General features: G+C 44.0%; 3 protein-coding genes across 3 annotated transcripts; 1 reads left to right on the forward strand and 2 right to left on the reverse strand.

Annotated features, from left to right (window-relative positions):
* Positions 1-7,252: 7,252 nt before the first annotated feature.
* Positions 7,253-8,397, forward strand: LOC112876814 (NADPH-dependent aldehyde reductase-like protein, chloroplastic). Its single transcript, XM_025940993.1, has one exon. It carries the CDS (start codon positions 7,338-7,340, stop codon positions 8,112-8,114), a length of 777 nt encoding a protein of 258 aa, XP_025796778.1. The 5' UTR covers positions 7,253-7,337; the 3' UTR covers positions 8,115-8,397.
* On the reverse strand, positions 8,267-12,867 carry LOC112876813 (plant intracellular Ras-group-related LRR protein 8). The gene is made up of 10 exons (XM_025940992.1): positions 12,643-12,867; positions 12,460-12,554; positions 11,883-12,047; positions 11,357-11,467; positions 11,161-11,261; positions 10,373-10,510; positions 9,755-9,803; positions 9,567-9,632; positions 8,789-8,908; positions 8,267-8,536 (listed from the first exon to the last, which is right to left on the reverse strand). Exons 1-10 carry the CDS (start codon positions 12,797-12,799, stop codon positions 8,414-8,416), a joined length of 1,125 nt encoding a protein of 374 aa, XP_025796777.1. The 5' UTR covers positions 12,800-12,867; the 3' UTR covers positions 8,267-8,413.
* A 6,038-nt stretch (positions 12,868-18,905) lies between these two features.
* LOC112877089 (NADPH-dependent aldehyde reductase-like protein, chloroplastic) lies at positions 18,906-19,893 on the reverse strand. Its single transcript, XM_025941296.1, has one exon. It carries the CDS (start codon positions 19,803-19,805, stop codon positions 19,029-19,031), a length of 777 nt encoding a protein of 258 aa, XP_025797081.1. The 5' UTR covers positions 19,806-19,893; the 3' UTR covers positions 18,906-19,028.
* Between the last annotated feature and the right edge of the window lie 4,946 nt (positions 19,894-24,839).

A 24,839-nucleotide genomic window follows, 5' to 3' on the forward strand; every position in this document is an offset into this window, starting at 1 on the left:
GGGCGTGGAGTGGAGGTTACCACTCCGGTTTTTTTCACTGGGCACGCGGCCGGCGGTAGCAAGATGTGTATCGGCCGGCCGGCCGGCCTGGTGACTGTGTTGTGGGCCGCGGACCTGTGATTTCGGCCTGTTGTTCGGGGATCTGACGAGCTGCGTTGGGCCTGGATGGAAGGACCTCTATGGCATTGTTTTTTCTCTCGAAGGGGTAGAAATTATTGACCACTCAACTCTGCAAACCGTTTACAAATGGCCACCGCACCTCTTTACCCTCTTTTAAGTGGTCTTGAGTCTTAATTATTTTGACTGGCACGCTGGATCCACTCGTCATATCAGCATGCTAACTAAGATGGGCCCCACACGTCTTACCGGTCTGTAGAGCATCACTCCCTTCTTCCTTTTGTTTTGCAAGTGCTTCCAGCTCTGCTCTCAATACAGTGATCTTCCTTTGTCTTCCTCAACCATCACTGCTGCACCACCAAGTTGTACGGGATGGGAGCGGATGACGACCCCTCCCCCTACTTCCCCGCGGACCCGTCAAGCTGCTAGAGCTCCACGAGCTTGCCATATGGCGCTGAGTCCCCTACCAACTCCACTCCGATGCCATAATCCTCCACTCCGGCACTCAGTCCCCAAACCCTAGAGCCGCCACCAGCACCACGCACACGCGGCCGTCCGTGGATACATAAGGGTGGTGATGACCTGACGTGTGGGGGCCACATAAGTCAGCATGCTGACATGGCGAGTGGATCCAGCGTGGAAGTCAAAACCACTTAGAAGAGGGTAAATTTGTAAAAGGTTTGCAGAGTTGATTTGGAGCACAGTACATCCCCGGTTTTACAGAAAAGGACCTTGAAGAAACAGGTAAATACATCGAAGCGCAATCTGGTCCTCAGCTTCGTTAGCCTCTCCGATGGCCGATGCTGATGGCAAGCGCCAGAACCGGAGCCAAACCCTCCCACGAGCTGGACGAGAGACTTCCAACCTTGGACATGCCGCATGAGCCAACGCCGCCGGCCACCCGCTGCGACGCATCTGGTGCCTCTGAAAGCACATCGGCCATCTCTTGCCGCGCTAGGAGGAGGAAGAAATCTGCAGGTGCAAGCTATGGAGACCATCGCTAGCAACCCAGTGGATCCGCAAAACGCCGGCAAATGCCTAGGCGATCCGGAAGCAGTATCCACCAAAGGGGATAACCAAATCTCCGCCGCATTCGCAAATAGGGAGAGAACTAGTAACCTGAGTAACCTCACCCGTGGCCTACCGGAGAAGACGTCGTCACCAGTGTCTTTATCAGAGAGCCCGAGGAGGAACAAAAGCCTCCTACGACCAACACGGGGATGGCGTCGACGCCGCCGCCACCACCACCGGAGAAGGGCAGGAGGAAGCATACCCTACACGACAACCAAGAAGCCATCGCCGGGAAATACAAGCTAGTAGACCTACATTGACTACAGCTATACAAGGTCCTCCCGCCGAGGGGCCGGGCTCCCCTCTCGACACCGTCGCCTAGAGGAACGCTGGAGGAGAGGGGGCCAGCGGATCAACGCAGGAAAACCAAGATCGCCTTCCAAATCGCCTAGTGGCCACTGTAGCTTGGGGAAAGATGGGGGCGGCGTTGTTTTCTAACTTCTATGGCATTTCGATTCTCTCCATGATAGGTCGACCTGATGTGTGCCATTGGACTCCGCATGTTTTCCGACAAACCGGGACTCCGCATTCATCTTCTTCCACATAATGATTAAGTTCTGGATCTTCCAACCTATATCCATCTAGTTCAATTCAATAATTACAGTTCATTAACTTTCCACCGCCAACGTTGTTTAATTCCTTTCATGCAGATTTAACAATATGGAAATCCGATTTCAACATTTTGAATAATATAATTTAACATGTTGAATAGGATACTTAAACATTTTGTGAAGGTCATATATTTATTTATGGCTTGTTTCCCCATCTTACCTAGATTTTCCACGCCTAATGTGTATTTCAACATTTTCTTACAACTAATTTAATAATCTGGGAAGTCTAATTCAAATAGGCTGATTCTACATCTTACGGAGGTCAGATATTTATTTATGGTTAGTTTACAGATGAGATACTTATTTAATAGTTTGGTTGCTCCCTACCTCATCTTAGTCACCCAATCTGCTATAGTACGAATCTCAAGTACTAAAAAGTGTGTAAGCTAATTTATTGGAAACCTAGCATGCAGCAGCCGTGGGTATCAACGAACGCTAGAGTGGCAATGTGCCACAAGCCGGACGATGGGTAGAGGAGTGCGGCCAGAAATGTTAGTGGGAAGAAGTACACAGTAGTGCCAGAAGACAATGACAGTGGAGCGCTGCTAGCAGAGGAGAGGGTCCGGGGGAACCCTTCTTTCTTCCCTCCATCGCATTGAGCTATATATTCCATCCATTTTGAATTGGCTTTATTTCATTAACGAGTCCCATGACTTTGTATTGCCATCCGGTACGGAGCCAACGTCATTTCGCTATCGCATGAAAGTCCTCCTTTTCGGATACAGTCCAGTGGACCTTCTCATCTAATATGGTTTAGTCTGCTTTGATTAGCCTTGCCCTTCCCAGGGAATGTGATGTCCTTCTTGGAGACCAAATTTCTTCTGCGGTTGTAGTCCGTTGGTGAGTTATTTTTACCATAACCGATTTACTTAATACATCATGGATTCTGAAAAAAATAGAAATTCGCATGATGTTTCAAGTCCAATTCTAACTGTGGCTTTCTATTGGAATATATAACCGCCCGTCATAAACCATAGATCTATGTAAACTGATATACAGAAGTCAGAAGGTTTGAATTCTGAAATATGTGGCTTTCTATTGGAATATGTAACCACTAGTCATAAACCATAGAACTATGTAAACTACTGGCTGGAACTGTGTAGTGTCCAACAATAGCAAACTGTCTTCGATCGGAAAGGTAAAAGTGTTGTTTGTGACTCTCCGGTTGCAGGAAAAAAGCAGATCGAGAGAAGACCAAGGATACTCTATATGGATCAAGCCAAAGGAAGAATGGGTTAAGATCAACGTATATGGAGTGTTTGACAGCAGCTCAGGGGAGGGAGGAATTGGTGTGGTCGCTAGGGACGACATGGAAGCGATCGTCTTCACTGCCTGGCGTTTTGAGAGGAACGGGGATGGCGTAGGGGATCTGGAGGTCTAGGCTGTTCCCAGCAGGGAACCTATCCGGCATCCGATGCGGTAAAAGGGTGCTGAAAGCCACTGTTCATGCACCCAGCAGACAACCGATCCAGCTTCCGAAAATCCGGACAGCCTCCGACGCACCCCAAACTGGCGCTGCCTCTCTCCTGTATCGGATCGGTGGGGAGGGCCTCTTGCAGCGACACGTGGTGGAGGGACCAGGGAGAGGGGTGAGCAGCAGTGAAGAGTTTGACGTGGGGACCACAGACCACTCATTTCCGCAACGTTATACGAGAAACTGCTGGAGAGCATCTTTCCTATCCATGCGGGGTCCACGCTGGAGCGGTCCTTCAATGGGTATCCGCTGCCGCACTCTGCTGGGAACAGCCAAAAGGAGGCCGGGTCTTCTACTGCCTGCGGAATGGTGTCAACAAAGGACGATCATTGAAACTGATTGCAGTTCTATGATTGGCAATGCTGGGAAAGCGCGAGGGGCTCCGATCACGACTTCGGTGTACCATCGAGGAGGCGCTCGATGTAGACGAGAGGCTTCCAGAGTGGAAGACTGTCCACACGAGAAGAGAGTCATGGTGCGGCTCATGAGCTGACACAATTGGCAAAGCGAACAAAGCAGTCCGCAATGTGGTGTTTCGCGATCTCTATTTGGGTTGAGCAGATTATTGCTCGGGTTTGTAATGAACGTTCTGAGTAATAAAGCACTCTTTTCTTCTGAAAAAATACCTCTTTTGTAGGTCATCCTCACTCGAATGGTCCAATCAAGTTTTACTCGTGCCGGTTTGCCAAATCTATCGTTTTTTATCTCTAATCTTACTAGGTGGTGGTGGACCACGCTATTTGGATAAACAAGTTTTACTCGTGCCGGTTTGCAGAGCTGTCGTTTTTTATCTGTGATCTTACTAGGTAGTGGTGGACCACTATTTGGATAAACAGTGGTCACCTAAGAGGAAGGTCCACCTCAAAATTAGTATAATCAATGTACATCTAACTTTTTGCACACTTTTTTCTACTCAAACACTCTTCCATGGCTATGGCCTAAGCGAATCCAGCTCGTGGCCCTTTGATGGTTCCTGTCCCGTTCAAAGTTCTAATCAAGGGACCTTGCAAACAAATTAATTTGGACAACAGGTTCAAGATGCTATTATTTCTTATAACTGTTCAATTCTAAATTACCATTTATCAAAAAATCTAAAACACATTTTATATACAGTAAACATGTGTACAAGTCATTAACTCTTGAACTTTATTTTGTTATTTCTACTTTGTGCCTGCTTGTTATGTGTGTTTACTGGAGAATCATTTTTAACATGTTTCGTATTTTTATTATAGGTTAAACCTATGCACTTTCACTTTATGTGCCTTCAATGAGATCATATGATAGGCAAAAATGAAGAAAATCACCCTATTTTTCGTTTATGATGGTACGTTGTCGCCAATTATGAGCGACCCAGACATGGCTTACATGTCAAATGAGGTATATGAACTCGTATTCTTTACACTCTTAGTGGTAGTAAGGGACAAACTTAGCCTAAAAATTAAGTGAGTGCCTACTAGTGTATAGACTTTGTGTTGGCTTCTTGAAATAAAAAACAAGTTCAGAACCTAAGTGGGGCATGTGCCTTGATGGTGGTTACTTCCAACATCTTACACCTTTTGTTTTCAATACAAAATCACTAGGTACATGCAATTTTGCAAGCCGCGACCTAGCTGTACAAAATCACTGGTTGTTCATGGGTGGGCACGTACCAAGGTATAATGACTAGAATTTTTTTTACTTTATGTGCTCTATTTGTCTAAGTTTCTTAACCCTCATATTTAGCATCTATCTTCTTGATAAATTATTGTAGGTATTTAATTTTTCTAAATAAAGAAGATAAGCTACCTTGTTAGCCACAATATGGATATTGGACTGGCCTCGACAGTGGAGACCGTACAGTGAGCACTAGCGAAATAGTGAGTATTTGGAACACTTTTATCATATTAGGCTTGATTGTTAAGTTAATCCATACATAGAGACAACATAGATTAAAGGAAAAAGTCCATTTTACTCCCTTCAACAATTCACTTTATCCACTTAACCCCCTAAACAAAATTTAGACTCAAGCTACTACCCCAAACTATTTCAATTGGTCCAATCTACCCCCTAATGAGATTTCTCTTTTTTTATTTCTCCACTTACAAGTGTAATTTGAACTTTAAATTTCGTAATGTAACTTATAATATGATGCCCTATGCTAGAAAAATGCATTATGATTTTTTTCATGAATATTTTCCATGAAGAATTGTATTTTTTGATAAATTTCGTGTTAAATATTCCCAAATTATGAAAATAACCATGAAAAATTCTTAATGTATTTTTTAACATATGACATCATGTTCTTTATCTACTCGCAAAATTTGAACTTAAAATTCAATTCGTACGTGGAGAAACAAAAAAAGATAAATATCATTAGAGGGTAGCTTGGACTAATTGGAATTGTTGGGGTAGTAAATTGAGCCTAAATTTTACTCAGGGGGTTAAGCGGATAAAGTGAATTGTTGAAGCGAGTAAAATAAACTTTTTCCTAGATTAAATAACACCTTATAACTGACAAACAAACTGTAAAAAGTAATATTGTTTTATGCATGGATGAGGGGCGCTAAGGGGCCCTCCACCCCATGGTCGGTATGCCCCCCCCCCCTTTTAGCGCGCATGTAAATTCACCATAGTGAAAAACTTGAATTTGATACACTTTGAAGCCCCACCTCGCTCTTGGTATATTTCTCCCAAGTAAATCATGTTGTTAAATATCTATTTAATGTTCCCGACCAATAAATCCGGCAGTGATTGAAAAAATTCACCCCACAACCTGAAAAAGCTTATTTTCAAAACTAGAAGAACAAACAATATGAGAAAATTAGCCTTTAATAAGGTTTGAAAACCCTTTTATTTCTAAAACTGGAAATAACAAGCCATTTAGAAAAACTAGCCTGCAATAAGATTTTGACAATGCTAGTCATTGTGACCGGAAAAGACACCTTTTTCCATTAAAATCTAGTCACATACTGTAAAAAATTGTAGTATATGTATAAATTTGGTCAAAGTTATATCGATCCTCCCTGGATAATATATAACTATTTTTTTACCGGCGAGCATAGGCCTATGCTTAACCATGTACTCCAACCCAGAAAGATTGCCTTCATCCTCCATCTTCATTTTTCTTCTGCGCCCTCACGGCATTCCGAATTCCTTCTTCCATTCACCTGCAGAGGAGGAAAAGGCAACGAGCCAGGGGTACAAAGTGCCTGGCGACGCACATGAGAGTGAATAGACATCCAATAATTTCCTCATCGTCATGCCGTCGTGACATTCGGTTGTTAGGTAGCTTAGAAACTTCTAAGTGCATTAGACATCCCAAAAAATTTTAGGTGATGTTTCAAGCCCAATACTACTTTAGTCTCTTGAAATATAAAATTGCTACTCATAAACATAAACTCTAGTTACATATGTAAATGAGATATACAAGGTTTAAATTTCGAAATACGTGTAGTCAAGTAAATTTTGACGGAAGGAGTATCCTCCTGCTTGCGTAGGTCCTCCTCACCGTTCTCCCAAGTCCCAACCTGCAAAATATCTCTTAACATTTTTGTAGGAGTTCTTGTATAATTATATATAGGGAGAGAATCCTAGGCCATTAGCAAAGCCGTCAGGATAAACATTCAGCATCCTATAGCACCAGAAGATGCACCCACCTGTCTGTCAGTCTGCGCATTACATCGTGAACATTTTTAAGTGTCTCTTATTTAACTCTTTACAATCAAACTTCCACTAGAAAAAAGGCCGCGAACTTTGCTCTGTCCAGTGTGCACCAACCGTCCAGCTCCTCTCATCATGTACGTCATCACACGAAGGAATCCACCTTGTCATCACTCCCCATGCGATCATGTGTTATCAATCAAATAAATGTTAAAAAAACAAGCGATCGCAGCCTCCATGCCGCCTCTGACGAGAGCCGTGACGTCCGAGCACCTACAGAACCTTGTAGTATAAACCCACGGCCGTCTCGCGCAGTTGGAGCACGGCGAAACTCGCGCCCAACACGAATACACAAGGGACATAAAGCAAATCACAGCGTTCGCCGGCGGACCACGACGGCAGCGAAGTCAGTTGAGCAGCTTGCCATGGCAGCAGCGTCGTCCACCGCGCCGCTCCCGCTCGACGGCCGCGTCGCGCTCGTCACGGGCGGCTCCCGGGGCATCGGCCGCGAGGTGTCGTCCCACCTCGCCGCGCTCGGCGCGCGCGTCGTGGTCAACTACGCCTCCAACCCGGCCAAGGCCGACGAGCTCGTGGCGGAGCTTGCCTCGCGGGGCCTCCGCGTCGTGGCCGTCCGCGCGGACGTCTCCGACCCGGACGCCGTGCGCGCGCTCTTCGACCGCGCCGAGGAGGCGTTCGGGTCCCCGCCGCACATCGTGGTGGCCTGCGCGGGCATCCTGGACCCCAAGTACCCGGCGCTGGCCGACACCGCCGTCGAGGACTTCGACGCCACGTTCGCGGTGAACGTGCGCGGCAAGTTTCTGGTGTGCCGGGAGGCCGCCCGGCGCATCCCGCCTCACAGCGGCGGGCGCATCGTGGCGTTCTCGTCCACGACGGTCGCCGCGCTCCCGCCGGGGTACGGGGCGTACGTGGCGAGCAACGCCGCCGTGGAGGCGATGACGAGGATCCTGGCCAAGGAGGTGGCGGCCAAGGGGATCACGGCGAACGTGGTGGCGCCGGGGCCCGTACGCACGGAGCTGTTCCTAGCGGGCAAGGACGAGGCCTTCATAGAGAGGGTGGCGAAGAATTCCATGGGGCGCATCGCCGAGACGACGGACATCGCGCCCGTGGTGGCGTTCCTGGCGAGCGATGCCTCGTCCTGGGTGAACGGCCAGGTAATCAGGGTCAACGGTGGCGTCGCGTGAGTGCGCCAGGCGTTCAACAGTGATGATGTTGTGTTTGGGATATGGCAATGATTCCCTAGGATCCTGGCGTGTTCACTGTATGAGCTGAAAGAGACCATTTGTCATGTGGCACGGTATTTTTTTTTTTGGTCTAGGCTGAGTGCTACAAAAAATATTCAGCAGTGTCATGCATTTCTTAAGAACATCTATCCTGTGACTGAGTAACAAAGTTTTTCATGTCAAGGTCTAAAACTCTGTTTTATCCGGGGCAAAAGCTTCATACAGAGCAGACGATCTTGCTCCCAACAGGCAATAAATTACTACCTACGCCTGTTGTCATCATCGGCGCCTTCATCGAACACACCAGATGAGCCAACACGGAAGTCTAGCTGCTTCTGATGTTTCTGCCGCCGACGCTCGTCGAACTCCTCCCACCCCTCCACCTGTTTAGAAATCGGAACAGGTGAAATTGACGTTTACCACTAGAAAATGTCTAGCAGAGCCTACTACCAAACTAGTGCACTTGTCAAAATGGGTTAAGAAAAACTGCATGTAGCTACTAGGCCGCTAGTACAAATGATGATATTAGACACGTAATAGGGTAATTATGGCAAGAAAGAATTTATACTACATAGTAAAGTGTGAATGAAAACATGCATACTGACGGGCAGACATGACTCTTAAGGAAATGGTACCTGCCGAAGAATATCATTTGTGATTTCTGTTCCATGGAGATCAAGTGTAATAAGCTGCATACACTTTTTAAATAACGTCGAAGGCAGGGATGTAAGGCCATTGTTCCTTAGATGCAAAACCTATTGAAAAAAAGGTATTTCATATAAAGAATGTTACACGATGCTCGCTTCAGTGCAACAATAACGAACAATAAGTCATCGTTCAAGCAAAATGAAAACAAATCTGAAGCATAAAACATACGTAGGGAATAAACATTTCCTTCAACAAAATAATACAAAAGGCAGAAGCAGCATCAGAGATGTTTCAGCAAACTAAAACTAAACCAATCCACGCTAATAGGTGTAATGAAATAATTGTATCCAAGAGATTTGTGTTAGTCTGACAAATCATAAACCCATTTCTTTGAATGAAATACTATGAAACAAAGAAAATAGATGTTCAACCTTCAGCCTAGTTCCGCCACAAAATTTCATGCAGAAACTATCCACACCAGTTAGCATCTCATGCATCTTATGGAGCAGCTGCTATCCACTAGACTTAATAATAATAACTCTATATTCATTTATGCACCAGTGATATGAACATTGTTGCAGTTGGACAATTAGTATGTTGTGGTATCTTCTATAGTGTGAACATTGTTGCAATCTGACAATGGGACATTTGCAATATTATCAACTTAAGATACCGCATTAAGTTACTTCAGCTCCTCATTTGAGGTTAGTGATGAGATATATCTTAAAAGGTACATGCTTTTTGCATATAGCTAAAGTCACACACCTTGAGATTATAAAGCTTCCCAAAGGCCTCTGGCAGTTCAGTTAAGAGATTTGATGAGAAGTCAACCTGAATTCAAGATTTGGATGATATATACTGCCAATGAAAACTAAAAATAGGTATGTGTTCAAAATAGTTCTCTGGAAAACATATGAAGCAGGGATGGGTAATACATGATACAAAGAACATACCTCAGTGAGAGATTCACAATCTCCTATAGATAAAGGCAATGTAGCTATCCTGCCAACAAGCGAAAATGAGTCAAATGTCACATTCACCATAAATTTAAGTTTTAATTCCTTCACAAAGTATTACTAATGTAGTTCCCGTAAGAAGCTATAAAAAAACTTTATTTTTGGGACGCATAAGATGTTCTCTTCTCCCTGTACCAACTTTTTTCTATGATAGAACCAGTCACAACCTACCGGTATGTGTACACTAGCTAAGAATGTGATAAAAACCAAAAGCTGACCATGTTATTTTTCCTTGTTTCATTGTAAAAAATTTGTTCTCAGCGCAAATATAACTAATTGTATTAAAATAGAATGGGCACTAGCAAAAACAGCTGTCATCAGACTGGTATCAAAATCAAGACGCTGATCTATCACTGGTTATTTCAACCCTAATCATGTTTGACAAACAATGCCAGTCTCAGATGATCACACATCTCGGCAATCTTGCATTGCTTCTCGATCCAAAGCATTTGTTTAGCAGTAGATAGAATAAACATGGTACGAGATAAACATGTCAAAATGTGGAAGAACTTAGTAAGGTGCTGCAAGCCAACAAGTGGTGAGTTCTAGGACAACCTATTGTTATTTGCTATCAGAATCTGGAGATGCTTCAGCGATCCTATTTCGATAGGTAAGTTATCAAGCCTGTTGCTTGCAATACGAAGTTCACGCAGAGAAGTCAGTGAGCCCAAAGTCGACGGCAAGCTAACCAGTCTGCAAGATAAAAAAAAATGAATAATCACATCGTCTTGTTACCATGTGTGCCAAAAATATGCAGGTTGGAGATCATGTTAGATAACATTGAGGAGATAAACCATGGAATATCCCCTTTTTGTATGTAGGTGATCATATATATGGATCTTGGTGGCAGGAGAGTCAACTGACAATTCTTTATTAATGATGGCGAATTCATAGGTGAAAATGAATGCGAGGTCATGAAGTTTAACAGTCAATAGACAATTCAAATTTGAAAGGTAGCCTTTATGCTGCCATCATCCCATTTAACCTCAAAATTCATGAAATCAAGCATCACCAGATTAGCCATTGAGATATATTTCCCACCTCCAGCATTGTATTACAAACGTCAAGAAAAAAACTACAAGCCGCAAATATTTAATATGCAATCTCTCTTCTTTGTCAACATGTGACAGTTGTTGGTTAATATCTAGCTTTCTATTGGCTATTGGTTGACTATAGGTCAATAGCTAGCTCACAGTGGGCAAGTCAAAGCAACACTGAGAATCAAGAGAAAAAATAATTTTCAAGAACATAATTATAGAAGTTGTTTATATCCACTGGCAACATCACAGATAATTCATAGATTACTATGAACAACAAGACAAGAATTTCAGAATCTGACCTACCGGTTCTGGCTTAAAGACAGGTTTAATAATTTTTGAAGGCATGATAGACCTTCCCAGCTGATGTTCCCATCATCTATATCATTGGCAGTTAGGAGCAATTTCTGCAACATATAATTATATCACTTATAAGTTACAATTATAGTTCCTTGCGGAAGCAGAAAACAACTCAATTCATTCAGTGTGAAAGAAAACTTACATTTAGAGATTTAAGAGCAGCGATTTTATGCGGAATTTCCTTGATACAGTTGTTGCTGGCATCTAATATCCGTACTGAGGGGCCACAGTCCCAGACTTCCTCCGGCACTGCCTATAGGGAAAAACATCCACAAAAAAGTGTAACTTATGTTTAAGTGATAAATTATTATGAGAATATAAGGTAATAAAAAATTAACATCTTCAAGCTCCATAAGGCTGAAGTAGTGAATGATGAATGGTTCAGGGAATAGTAGCATCGAATCACAAGTCAGACTGCTAATCATGGGCAGCAATTTATAAAATAATTCAAGCAAGTATGCTATTAGACTATTTTCATCTAGGCTCTGTTTGGTACAAAGGCAGTAATAAAACATGAGACATGTTTCTTTGGAACCAATATACAGGGTGCACTTTTGTTGACTATCTGTAGATGTGGTATCTCCCAAAAATTAAAAATCACAATAATGCTATGCTAGAATGCATTCACAGGGTCATAAAGGTGAATCAAACAAGTTATAATCAGATACCTTCAAGTCGCAATCATGCAGCGCAACAACGCCCGTCAATTTCCATCGCTCAGCTCGGCTTTTGCCAACAACTGCCTCTGGTTTTTGTGTTTGACGTTCCTTAACATTCAAGGTCCTTGCTACACTTGTTGCAGAACTGCTGCTATTCTTTGTGATGGGGCCATCCTATTTGAGAGTAGGCACAGAAAAGTAAGTCATATCAAATATTTAACATTTGTCCCCTGCTTCCATTTCCTCCCTTGTAACATTATCAGCATTGCAATCCTTTCATGGTAGAATATGTGGCTTCACAACTACTTTCATCAATCCCAAACATTAACAGCAAAGGCATCAAATGTTGAAATAAAGGCAGTTATCTTTGGTCGGTAACACACACTACAAGTTTAACATCTAAAAACTTCATGCTCGAGAAAAACAACTAGAAACTTCAGATCTGCTCCCAGTCCCAGCTAGCAATCCTGAGCACAGACCAAAATCGAACCTTCGCACATGTTTAAGGACTGCACCCAACTCCGACGAATTCACCTATAAACATCATGAATCAGATTATTTCAGATCGAGGAGGTTGATGTCGTACCCCCTGATGGAGACCCTGCGAGGCGATGAGCATGACCTTGGATCCGTCTACCACCTGCATCGAGCTCAGGCTCGCGGCGTCCTGAAGCACTTTACCTGCGAGCGCAAGGGAGTGAGGATTAGCAACTACCGGAGATAATCGGCGCCCTCAGTAGGTAGGTAATAAGGGTTTGGGGATCGGTGCCTTTGCAGACAAGCCTCTGGCCGCGGGGGAGGACGTTGGTGAGCGGCTGGAGGAGACGTTTCAGCTCCGCGGTGGTCGCGGCGGCCGGGACCTCCACGGGGATGGTCCGCCCGGCGAACTTGACCTGGATGGTGATGGTGGGCGGCGAGCTCTCCATGGCCTCTGTCGGTGTGACCCTCCACAACTCTGTTTCGGTCGATGAAGAATGAGTACAGTGCGTTGTGGTTGAACTTGTCGCGCCGTATCATCCCGGTCCACGAACTGTCAAATCGTGCCATTACATTACCTAATCGCTATTCAGGTCTCATTAGAGGTCCTATCGGGTCTAAACCAGAGATTAGTGCATACGTAGCTTGCCAGGTAGGATAGTTAACATGAATCTGGACATCCAAGTCACCAAAAGGAAATGCAAAAAAATCCGTCTCCTTACGTTTCTTTCATTTCTGGCCATTCCCATCTCTTCCATCTCCTCTTGCGGAGTCAGTGGTGATAGCAGCTCTCAGTGCCAGGATATACCCAGGGAATACAAAACCGCTCGATAATCGTGATTATCGGTGAAATTTATCGTTACCGATGCTAGCTGAGAACGTAAATCGACTGGAATTTCGTTAGATTTCAATGAAAAATTCAAAAATTTAAAAAAATTTATAAAAAGTAGAGAACTTATTTTTATAAAAAACTAGACCTTCTCTTGATTCCAGAATGTTGTCACATATTGAAAGCAACAATTGTTTGCTTAGGAAAAAAATATTTTTATCTAACTACCCGTTACCATCCACTAACTCATGCGATTAAGGCCGATTTTCGTACGATTAAGGCCGATAATCAATATATATGCGGCAATTATCGATGATGCTGCAGCTGGGAGCGAGGGAGTTGATCGTGGCGTCGATAATCGAAGAGACCGAAGAATGATTAAATTGATATGCCGAATGCCTTCATGTATGGATTATGTGCTTGCTAAGTTTGTATGTGGCTTGTATAGACTATGTACTCTTGTTTCTATGCACTATGAGGTTTGTATGAACTATGCACTCTTTTATTTCTGTGAACTATGAAGTTTGTATGGACTATGCACTCGTTTGTTTATATGAACTATGCACTTCGTGGTTTGTATATATGTGCAAATTCATGTGCTTTATGCAATTTTATGGGCAAAATATGTAAACATGTTTATTTCTTAGGCAATTCTATATGCAAAATTATGCATGTATGTGTAATTTATCTAATATAATATAATACATAACCTAAAAAATTAAATGCTATCAAACCTTTATTTTTTTTCCACTGCCAAAACATATTTTCAGTAGGCGAAGCGATAAATCGTTCAGTTTGCATCGATTATCGATGATAAATTGTTGAATTTCATTTTTTTGAATTTAGGTCTCTTTACCAATCGGTTTTGGCGATTTTTCACCGATTTTCAACTGATTATCGTTACCGGATCTCACTGATAAATGCTGTATCGCCGGTAATGTAACCCTTGGATATACCATAAGGGTATAGGATCAGGTGGCGGCGCTGTGAGCGCTGGAGAAGTCCGCCCCTGCTACGATCCAGGATGATGGCGCGATTGTGTCAGAAAGGGAGAGGCACCGGTGAGTTGATCAAGGCCTAATCTCGTCATCGTCGCCCACCATTTAGGCTTTGAAATTGGGTTTGGGTGCATTGGTGGAGTAGGATGATGTTCGTTTAGCTAGGTTGGATGTCGATTTGGGTTTAGTGCTAAGGTTTCGGCCATTTAACCAAGGTGATTCTTTTTGCGCATAATGTAGGTGAGGGTAGGGAGGAATTCACCGTCAAGCTGCACCATGACGGTTTCTTTGTTGGTTATAGTCACCTGTTGTCATATGTGGATGAGAAAGTAGACTGGTTTGATTATATGGAGACAGATACATAGTCTTTTCTATGGTTTGACGATTTTCATGAGTATTTGGGTTATCCAACCAACCCAAGTCTGAAGGTTTATTGTCTTTTACCACGCAAGATATTAGAAGATGGTCTTAGGGTGATTGCAGGGGATCATGACATTAATGTGATATCTGTTGTAGTGTATAGGTACTAGAATCTAATGGTTTATTTTGATCATAAGGACAATATTGGGGGTGTTGATTGGGATGATATTGTAGTGAATCCAGTGGCTTCTTTGCTAAAGGTTTTCAGCCCTAAAAAAGTTGAAGTTGTGAACAAAGTAGCCGGTGAGAAGCTCGCTGTGTTCTACACTGATTTGAGGAACATAAGTGTGGAACAGAATATGACAGCATCAACTGAGGAACATGTAGATGCTGGTGGAGAAGAAGATATTTCTGACAATGATAGTGAAGATGATGACTTTGTGGATAGTGATTATGAGCTGGAGGATGATGATGATGATCTTTCTGAGGATTTTATTAATGGTGATATGGATGAGGGACTGTTAGAAAAAGGAAACAAGAAAACCAAAGGGAGACCCAAGACTTTTCACACAAGCAGACCTGAACAGATAACAGATGAAGACACTGATGAGGAAGTTTTGGACATACCAAATGAAGAGAGTGGAGGTGACAGTATAAACTTCAAGTCAGTCAGAGATGAGGATATGAACAAACCCACATTCTCTGTTAGTCTGGTATTCCCATCTGTTCATAAGCTAAGAGAGGCAATTACAGAATACAGTGTAAGGAATAGGGTTGAAATCAAGATGCCAAGGAATGACAAGATAAGATTGAAAGCACATTGTGCAGATGGATGCCTATGGAATCTGTATGCTTCGATGGACAGTAGGGTGAAGTCATTTGTGGTGAAGACATACTATGGGAGACACACTTGTCAAAAGGAATAGTTCCTGAGGAAGTGCACATCCAAGTGGCTAGCAAAAAGTACTTGGAGTCTTTCAGAATCAATGACAAGATGAGTATTACTAGTTTTGGAAGGACAGTACAAAGAGACCTGAACCTAACTCCTTCTAGAAGTAAGTTGGCTAGGGCTAGAAGGTTGATAATGAAAAAGATACATAGTGATGAAGTTGAGAAGTTCAACATGTTGTGGGACTATGGACAAAAGTTGAGAAGAAGTAATCCAGAGAGCGGTCTGTATGGTAACCTTGCTAACCTTGCTGGGTTTCACTTCTGAAGAGGCCAAACAACTAGTTGCAACTACCAGAGTAACATTGGCAGCAGAAGCTAAACAACAAGCTATGCAGGCAGCTTCAGAATCTCCGGAAGGTACCAGACAAGAGGAGGCAACTACTACCAATGAGCATATTAGTCAGGTAACATATGCTGCTAAGCACATCATTCAAAATAACCCTGGTATTGCACTGACTTTTCTCATGCAACTTTTCTCATGTGCAGGAATTCATTGCTACAGAAGTTGGTTAGACAATGACCCAGGCAAGCACCACCATCATCATGTTAAGTAAGATGACTCAGGAGGACAATATTGGCTTCTCTTTACTGTAACCTGTTGGGCCACTTCCAGATTCTAAGTTCATCATATCCAATCAATCATCTGTCCAAAGACCAGTATCTCTAACAACCCAATCCAAGGCAGAGAAGGATGCACTATAGGAAGGCCAACCCTACCACTAGCAAGTCAGCAACTGCCAAGAAGGAGATAGCAGCAACCAAGAAGAAGGAGACTAGAAGGAGACAGCAACAACAAAGAAGAAGGAGACAGCAGCAGCCAAAAAGGAGACAACAACAACCAAGAAGGAGTGACATGCTAAGAGTTCAAGACATGTTCTTTTATATCTTACCATTTTGTGACCTTCCTTTTGAAGTCTAAATATGTATGAATGACATGCTATGAACATGTATGGGTGATATGCTCTGAACATGTGTGGGTGACATGCTGTGAACATGCTATGAACTTGTATGGCTTGCACAATTATGGTTGTCAAGTATGTCTGCATAAATGGTCCACTTCATTAATCATGTTTCAGATTGAGCATTACATCAGTGAAATTGCACTCCCTCATGGCAGCATACACATTCCACATCAGTCCTATCACACAAACTATTGCAATACATTTCACTAAAACAAGCAGTTCATTGCCTATGGCTATAAGCTAATTGATCTTGCTTTCAAGTTCTAAGGTGGTCACATTAGATATCTTCTTCAGTTCTTCTTCCTTCTTGAGTTCTTCTTCCTTCTTCAGTCGTTCCTTCCTCTTCAGATCTTCCACCACAACCACATACTCCTCCTCCCACTTGTAAAATTGCCATCTACTGCCACGCTGCAGAACAAGCAAAAATCAACATCAAATCGATAACACCTCAAGCAACCAAACCCATTCCAACACAAAACCCTTACCCTCCCACCAGGACACCTGAAGAAGATTCTCTCCTTGTTACCATTGTCGTCGATCTTGACCACTCGCTCGGCGACCGTGTGGCGTCCACAATCCAGGCAACCTAGGAGAGGAGATCGGGTCTCAGCCTACGCCTGCTATCAGCCGCCGCCGAGCTCGACATCCCTGACATGGCGACCTGGCGGCGAGCTTCACGAAGGGGAAAGGGAGCGGCGGCGGGGATGAAGGCGGCTTCAAGATGAGGACGAAAGAAGATAATAGGATGGCCGACCATGCACGCGACTTAAAAAACACAGGGGTTACTGTGCAAAACTCTACCCATCGGCCACATAAGCTGGCCATGTAGATGCGGGGACACGGGTTTAGACCCGTTAGGACCTCTAATGAGACCCGAACAACAATTAGGTACTGTAATGGCATGATTTGACAGTTCGTGGACCGGGATGACACAACGCGATAAGTTTAAGGACCGTCGATGCACTTTACTCATGAAGAATTGAAGCCTGAAGCCGACTGTCGCCCCGTCTCCTTCCCCCATTTTGGGCGCTCTGCTTCCCTTTGGGTTGTGGTTGGTTTCCCCTGTTGGAAGTTTGAAGAAAAGAGGTTTTGCAACGAGCACATATTGATTTTTTTTCCACCAATCTGTTCTAGTTTTAGAATATAGAATTCGAATTTGCTTCAAGGTTGTTGCTATTGTTATTTTTGGTGACGACTGCCGCGGGATAGTTGCCCCATTTGTACATTCCGCTTTGTATGAAATTATTCGGTTGGGCTTTCATAGCCCCACTAACTATAAAAAAGATTCGGTTTCATTATTGGTACTTTGCTCATAGCGTGCAAATTTCATTTTTCACTGATAAATTATGCTGGTTGGAATGTTTAGCGACAGCAGTCCACATGAAAAAGAACAAAAAAGAGAAAAGAAAGCTAAAAGGGAGGAAGGCATGTCTACTGGTCACGAAGGGGGGGGGGGTTTGATATCCCGGCCTGAAACATCGGATGTTTGACACTAATTATAAGTATTAAATATAGGTTAATTAAAAATCAATTGCATGAATAGAGATTAATTTGTGAGATGAATTCATTAAGCCGAATTAGTCCATGATTTGGTAATATTGTATTGCAGTAAACGTGTGCTACTGATGGATTAATTAGACTTAATATATTCATCTCGTGAATGTGTCTCCATTTATACAATTAGTTTTATAATTAATCTATATTTAATACTTCTAATTGGTGTCCAAACATCCGATGTAACGGGAGTAAAGTTTAGTCACCCGGATCCAACGGACTCTAGAAATCCCTAAAAACAAAAAAACAAGAACAATTTACTTCAAAATAATATTAAATTGTGAATTAAATCTCTCAATTGTTCCTACTTTGTTCCCATATCCAAACAGGGAGGAGAATAAAGAGCAACTTTAGCATATAAATCTATAGAGGGTGCTACAAACTGCCACATCATGGAGGTGCTAAATTTTAAAATCCTCTCCAACGTTTTGCACCATGTTTTGGTCTAGGTAGGGTCCCACAACTTGTTAAAATATCTCCAAAAAAACTCTCCTTCAAAGCATCTCTTTAGATGTGAGGCCAGTGTAATGTCCAGTTCTGATACATGATCACTTTTTAATTCCTTAGCTGTGGTGCTCAAGTAAGCTCTGGGTGCTACAATAGCACCAGTAAAAAAGTTCCGCTCGAGCGTGTTGCACCCCATCAATTCACTCTCTCTCATGCAAGCATCCTCAAGAAAACACACGCTGGAGCTGCTCTAAGAGAGTATGCCAGTCTACTCCTTATTCGTTGGTTCGGAAAAAAAAACTCATTATTCAGTTTTTATTCGGTTTTTTCCCGGAAAAAAACTGCATACCAGGAGTAGAGTATACAAACTATGAGGTAATGCACAGATGCACTTCGAAACAGAATTTCGATACTAGCAGCAAACCACTCAGACTCGACAGGAAAACACCTTGGATAGAGTTACATAGTATAATATTTTTTTGACAAAACTAACTTATTACACTCATATACTGGTCAAATTTAAACTTTTCACACACGGCGGATGGAACCTTTAATCGAATTTGAACACCTCCCTCGCTTAGACGAAGCCGCCATTAACCCTGATGACCTGACCATTCACCCACGCCGCGGCGTCGCTCGCCAGGAACGCCACCACCGGCGCCACGTCCGTGGTCTCGGCGATGCGCCCCATGGACTGCTGCTCCACCCTCCGCAGGAACGCCTCGTCCTTCCCTGCCAGGAATAGCTCGGTGCGCACGGGTCCCGGCGCGACCACATTCGCGGTGACCCCCTTCGCCGCCACCTCCTTGGCCAGGATCCTCGTCATCGCCTCCACGGCGGCGTTGGTCGCCGTGTACGCCGCGTACCCGGGCAGGAGCGTGCCCACGATTGACGACGAGAACGTCACGATGCGGCCGCCGCTGTGGGGCGGGATGCGCCGGGCGGCCTCCCGGCACACCAGAAACGTCCCGCGCACGTTCACCGCGAACGTGGCGTCGAAGTCCTCGACGGCGGTGTCGGCCAGCGCCGGGTACTTGGGGTCCAGGATGCCCGCGCAGGCCACCACGATGTGCGGCGGGGACCCGAACGCCTCCTCGGCGTGGTCGAAGAGCGCGCGCACGGCGTCCGGGTCGGAGACGTCCGCGCGGACGGCCACGGCGCGGAGGCCCCGCGAGGCGAGCTCCGCCACGAGCTCGTCGGCCTTGGCCGGGTTGGAGGCGTAGTTGACCACGACGCGCGCGCCGAGCGCGGCGAGGTGGGACGACACCTCGCGGCCGATGCCCCGGGAGCCGCCCGTGACGAGCGCGACGCGGCCGTCGAGCGGGAGCGGCGCGGTGGACGACGCTGCTGCCATGGCAAGCTGCTCAACTGACTTCGCTGCCGTCGTGGTCCGCCGGCGAACGCTGTGATTTGCTTTACGTCCCTTGTGTATTCGTGTTGGGCGCGAGTTTCGCCGTGCTCCTACTGCGCGAGACGGCCGTGGGTTTATACTACAAGGTTCTGTAGGTGCTCGGATGTCACGGCTCTCGTCAGAGACGGCATGGAGTTAGGGAGAGTGACGAGTCACGGTCCGTGGAGGCTGCGACCGCTTGTTTTTTAATATTTATTTGATTGATAACACATGATCGCAAGGTGGATTCCTTCGTGTGATGACGTACATGATGAGAGGAGCTGGACGGTTGGTGCACACTGGACAGAGCAAAGTTCGCGGCCTTTTTTCTAGTGGAAGTTTGATTGGAAAGAGTTAAACAAGAGACACTTAAAAATGTTCATGATGTAATGCGCAGACTGACAGACAGGTGGGTACGTCTTCTGATGCTGTAGGATGCTGAATGTTTGTCCAGACGGCTTTGCTAATAGCCTGGGATTCTCTCCCTATATATAATTATACAAGAACTTGAGTGCCATGGCTATTACCTGCTTGGTGGCTTGGCTTAATCCCCTCAACGGTGTGGGCAAGGCACTTTAGTCTTGTGCTTGCGTTTTTGTCTCAGCTCGAGTTTTTGCCGTGCACCACGCACGCTGCGAGATGGCCGTGGCCCGTGGAATCATAGAGGTCTAGGCAAGCGCGGCCCGGGTGGAACGTGACACAGGGTGTGACATCATGTGTTTGTTTCGGTGACTCGGTCGATCCAGGTTACTGCTAAGACGTCCCCATAGTCTTTCCCTGACATGCATGACTGGTCGCACCCGGGGTGGCTGGCTGGCTGCGCCGAGACATCGGCAGCAGGTTGGTGGACGTACGAGGTGAGCATACCATGGCGGGTAGGATTTTCTGCGAGTGAACACGTTTCTCGTTAACCATACTGCTTAGATATGGACTTGTTATTATTCAGAAGTCAGAACACTCTGATTTCTTTCGTGCAGCGTAAGTTCAGTGTCTTTTCTTTTATAAACTGCAACCGTTTATTTGTAGGTAATGACTTTATTCCGGCTGGTCGTGTGTTTGCGCTATTACATGGCAATCTAAATTTGCCATCCACCTCGCGCAGTGTTTACCATAGTGGGCCAGCAGACACATGCAAAAAGTTCCAAAATTTAAAATTTATAGTTTTTAAATCATCCATCAAATTCAAATTTTGATTTTCGATTGAACAATTGTGTCTCTTTCGAAGAGGTCTTCAAAACAAGACTCCACTTATATATATTTCGATAATATTTTTCAAAAACACATAAATTGCTTTATATATAATGCAAATATACCAAAATAAATTAGTTAAAATGCTCAACCGATATGCTAAAGTTGCCTATTATTAATTATGCAATAAACATTCACCTACACAATAAAGTTGTTTACCCTCATCCACTAATCACACCAGACAATCTATCTTCCCAACATGAACACCAATATCCACTTAATTGAATTTAGGCGTGTGAAGCAACATTCTGTAAACCCATAAGCAATTTTTGCAAACATCATAAACAAATTAGAATACACTAAAATATATTTTCTCTTGAAAAAATATATTATTAAAATATTGTGGTGTGAGTTCTTGTTTTGAAGCTCTTATTGAAACAAACACAACTGTGTAATCGAATTTTGATTTCAATGCTCGATTTTGAAACTACAGTTTTTATTTAGAAATTATGTGCATGCATACAGCTATCTATTTTTTTCCTCCCCTCACGTATGCATGCATGCATGTGCTTACGTCGTTCGTCCTTTTTTTCTTCTCTCCTTTGCCCCCTCACATGCACACACCCACCGGGATAACGAAGAGTAAAAATGAGGTTTGCATATTTATTTTGTATTGTTTTGTTGTACGGGCTGTGCAGAAATTTGTGAGAAAAGAAAATCTGAACATGCAGAGTTGCCCTTCTTTCTAAAAGTGAAGCGGGCGTGATCTACCAAAATTATGGGCTGCCATACATTAGCCAGGTCCCTCAAATCCCGCAGCAATGCGCGCAGTCTCACCTAGTTTATGATAGAGCACGTAACACTCTAATTTTCAATTTAGAAGGCTAAAATAATTTTTCAGGCTCCTTAAGATTTTATTTAATTTATCTTAAATTTAGAACATTTATCGTGAATGATAAATTAATATACCTAGCCATAAAAGGAAATATAAGATCACCTAAGTTTTGTCCATTCATACCGCATTGCATTATTTATTGTGTGTCTTTTAGTTTAATTTAAATTCTCTAATTGTAAATTTAAATGAATTTATATGTTTTCCTTCCTTCCCCTCTTTTCCTTCTTTTGGCCCGGCCCAACTCCCTTTTCCCGCTTTCTTCTCCCATCCCTTTCTCCCACACGGCCCAGCCCAATCCGGCCTAGCCGCCCCCTCTCTCGGCCTAGCTCTCACTTCCGGCCTGCCCTGCCTCCTCTCTCTCTGCCGCCGACATGTGGGCCCCACCTGTCGGGGCCTTCCTCTTCCCTCGACCGAGCTGGACTCGAGCTCGAGTCCAACGCGGCCACGCCGCCTCCCCGCACCACCTCGCCCGCACGCCAAGGCCCTCAGCCGCCCCTTTATAAGCGCCGCCCCGCGCCCCTCGGCCCCCATCAAGTCGCAGCCGCCGCCTCTACATCGCCCAAACCCTAGCCGCGCCGAACTCGCCGCCGTCGCACCTCGGCCGCCCAACGTCTTGCCACCTCATCTTTTCCCTGCTTCCACGAACCTCTGCCGGAGTTTCGCCTTGAGGTAAGGACCGCCGCCGGCCACTTTTCCCCCTCTCTCTCACCTTCTCGCGCCCAGGATTCCTCACCGACGCCCTGTCGCCCTTCGCCGCCGCCGACCACCTCTCAGCCCCCAACCTGCCGGGTTGAGCCCGCCTTCGAGTTCCCCTTCTCGCTCTCCTTCTCCTAGGCCAAACCTGCTAGCCCTACGCCGCCGCCCGAGCTGCCTCACCTGCCGCCGGCCGTCTGATCTAGATCGGATGGCCTAGATTCGATCTACCCCGAGTCAGACCAACCCCGTACTGGTCAACCCTAGGTGTTTTTGCATAAGAGCCCCTCGATTTTATTAGAATCAACCTGCAGTCTGCTGCAGTTCAAAAGTATTTAAAAAACATCCTTTTTCTTCTATCTTAGCCCCTGAACTTTTCTGATATAGAACCTGCCGTTCAAACCTCTCTATTTTCCAATCTAAACCCTAGGTTTTAGGTTTATTTATATTTTAGTCCTCGATTTCTTTGGTCAGAGCCCTTTTAGTTTCAAATCTTTTTCAAATAAGCCCCTGGAATCATGTTTTAACCGTAACTTCTCCGTTTTAACTCCTTTTCATCGATTCTTGCGCTCACGCGATCCTTGCGACGTGCGTAGTAGCTCTATAATCTTGTTTTGTTCTGTTTATATTGTTTGGTGTACTATTTCTTATTTGTTGTACTTTTTTGCTTGTTTGAACTTGTGTGGTGCGATAGACGGTGCGCAGTTCAAGGATCCGCAAGACCAAGGCTTTGAAGACGCCCTTGAGCAGCAGCAGTGCTTTGAGGAAGGCAATTGGTCTTTGATCATACTCGGTCCCAATAGTCTTAATACACACCTTTATTTTATATACATGCATGAGTCTATAATTTGATGGATTCCAAACTAAGGATGTGCCTAGTTTCTATTCTAATTTCTTGATTAAAGCTGGATTGTTTACTTTATGCTGTAGCTATGCTAGTTGCTCATCTACTTAGATTATGGTTGGTTAACTTGGGAACAATGCTACACTTATTTTACTTCATGTTTTGAAATATCTTATGGTGTTGATTATAAGATTATTATTTTAATTGGAACATTGAGAATCACCTAGGAAAACAGTGTAACCACAATACTACGTGGCTCTGGTCTTGACTAATTAATTAGAAACTTTAGCTTATGATAATCTTACCGAAAGGGCAAGAGGGGTTATATCGTCGGGGTATAGCTTGGTGCTTTTGAGGTTATGATATGGTCCTAGTTAAGGTGTCTTTCTCATTAGGAAAAGTTATGACCGCTTTAACTTGAGACCTTTGTGAATTGTCATAAGTTAGGAAATCTTTGTAAAGGCCTTATAGTAAATTCATACCACTCACCTTGGAAGTATTTAAGGGCCTTGCAAATCAGGTCATCAAGGGAAATACGAGTTGTGGGCAAAGTGTACAACCTCTGCGGAGTGTAACTGATATATCAGCCGTGCTCACGATTAAGAGCGGTTTGGACCTCCATATGATAATTGAACTTGAAGATGATCTAAATTGATGTTCTTTATTTATGTTATTGTTACTTACCTCTCTTTTACTTACTTAAGGATTTATGGTATATACTTACACTTAATTAATGCTTGCTAAATAAAACTTGACCAACTAAAAGTGCTCATCGCAGTCAAACCATTTCAGCTATTTCTTGAAATTGGCCTTGTATGTGATATAATTTACTCCACTTGCTAAGTACCAATCATAAGTGTACTCACACTTGCTTTATTAAAATCAATGCTTCTCGGAACAAGATAATTATCTGGAGTTCCCTGAAGACTTTGAAGAGTTCTAGGCGTATGTCTTCCAGTTATCTGCCCGTGAAGTTGAAGTTTCGCTGCTAGTTAAAGACGTTCATTTTTTTCTTAAGATTAAGACTTCCGGGCATGCAATAAAGTACTTTAATACTCTCTTTCATCATGATATTGTTTTGGATATACACTTATATTGTCTATCATATGTGTGATTTGATCCTGGCGCACATATAAGATGCATCTGGTTTATTGTTAAAACAGGGTGTGACAGAGCACAACCAGTTAGCAGGAACCAAATTGATTTGGCATCTGTTTTATACAAATCTAAAACAAATGCCAGATCAGGGATACTTATTTTGATTTCTATCTTGTGACAGGTGCATGCATGATCCAAAGGATGTAAAAATGCGCAAATTCAATTCAAGGATCACAACCTGGGTCTGTTGGGTGGGCTTACCACTTGTTGTAGCTGACCA

Source organism: Panicum hallii, chromosome 9 (assembly GCF_002211085.1).
Source record: "Panicum hallii strain FIL2 chromosome 9, PHallii_v3.1, whole genome shotgun sequence".
NCBI lineage: Eukaryota > Viridiplantae > Streptophyta > Magnoliopsida > Poales > Poaceae > Panicum > Panicum hallii.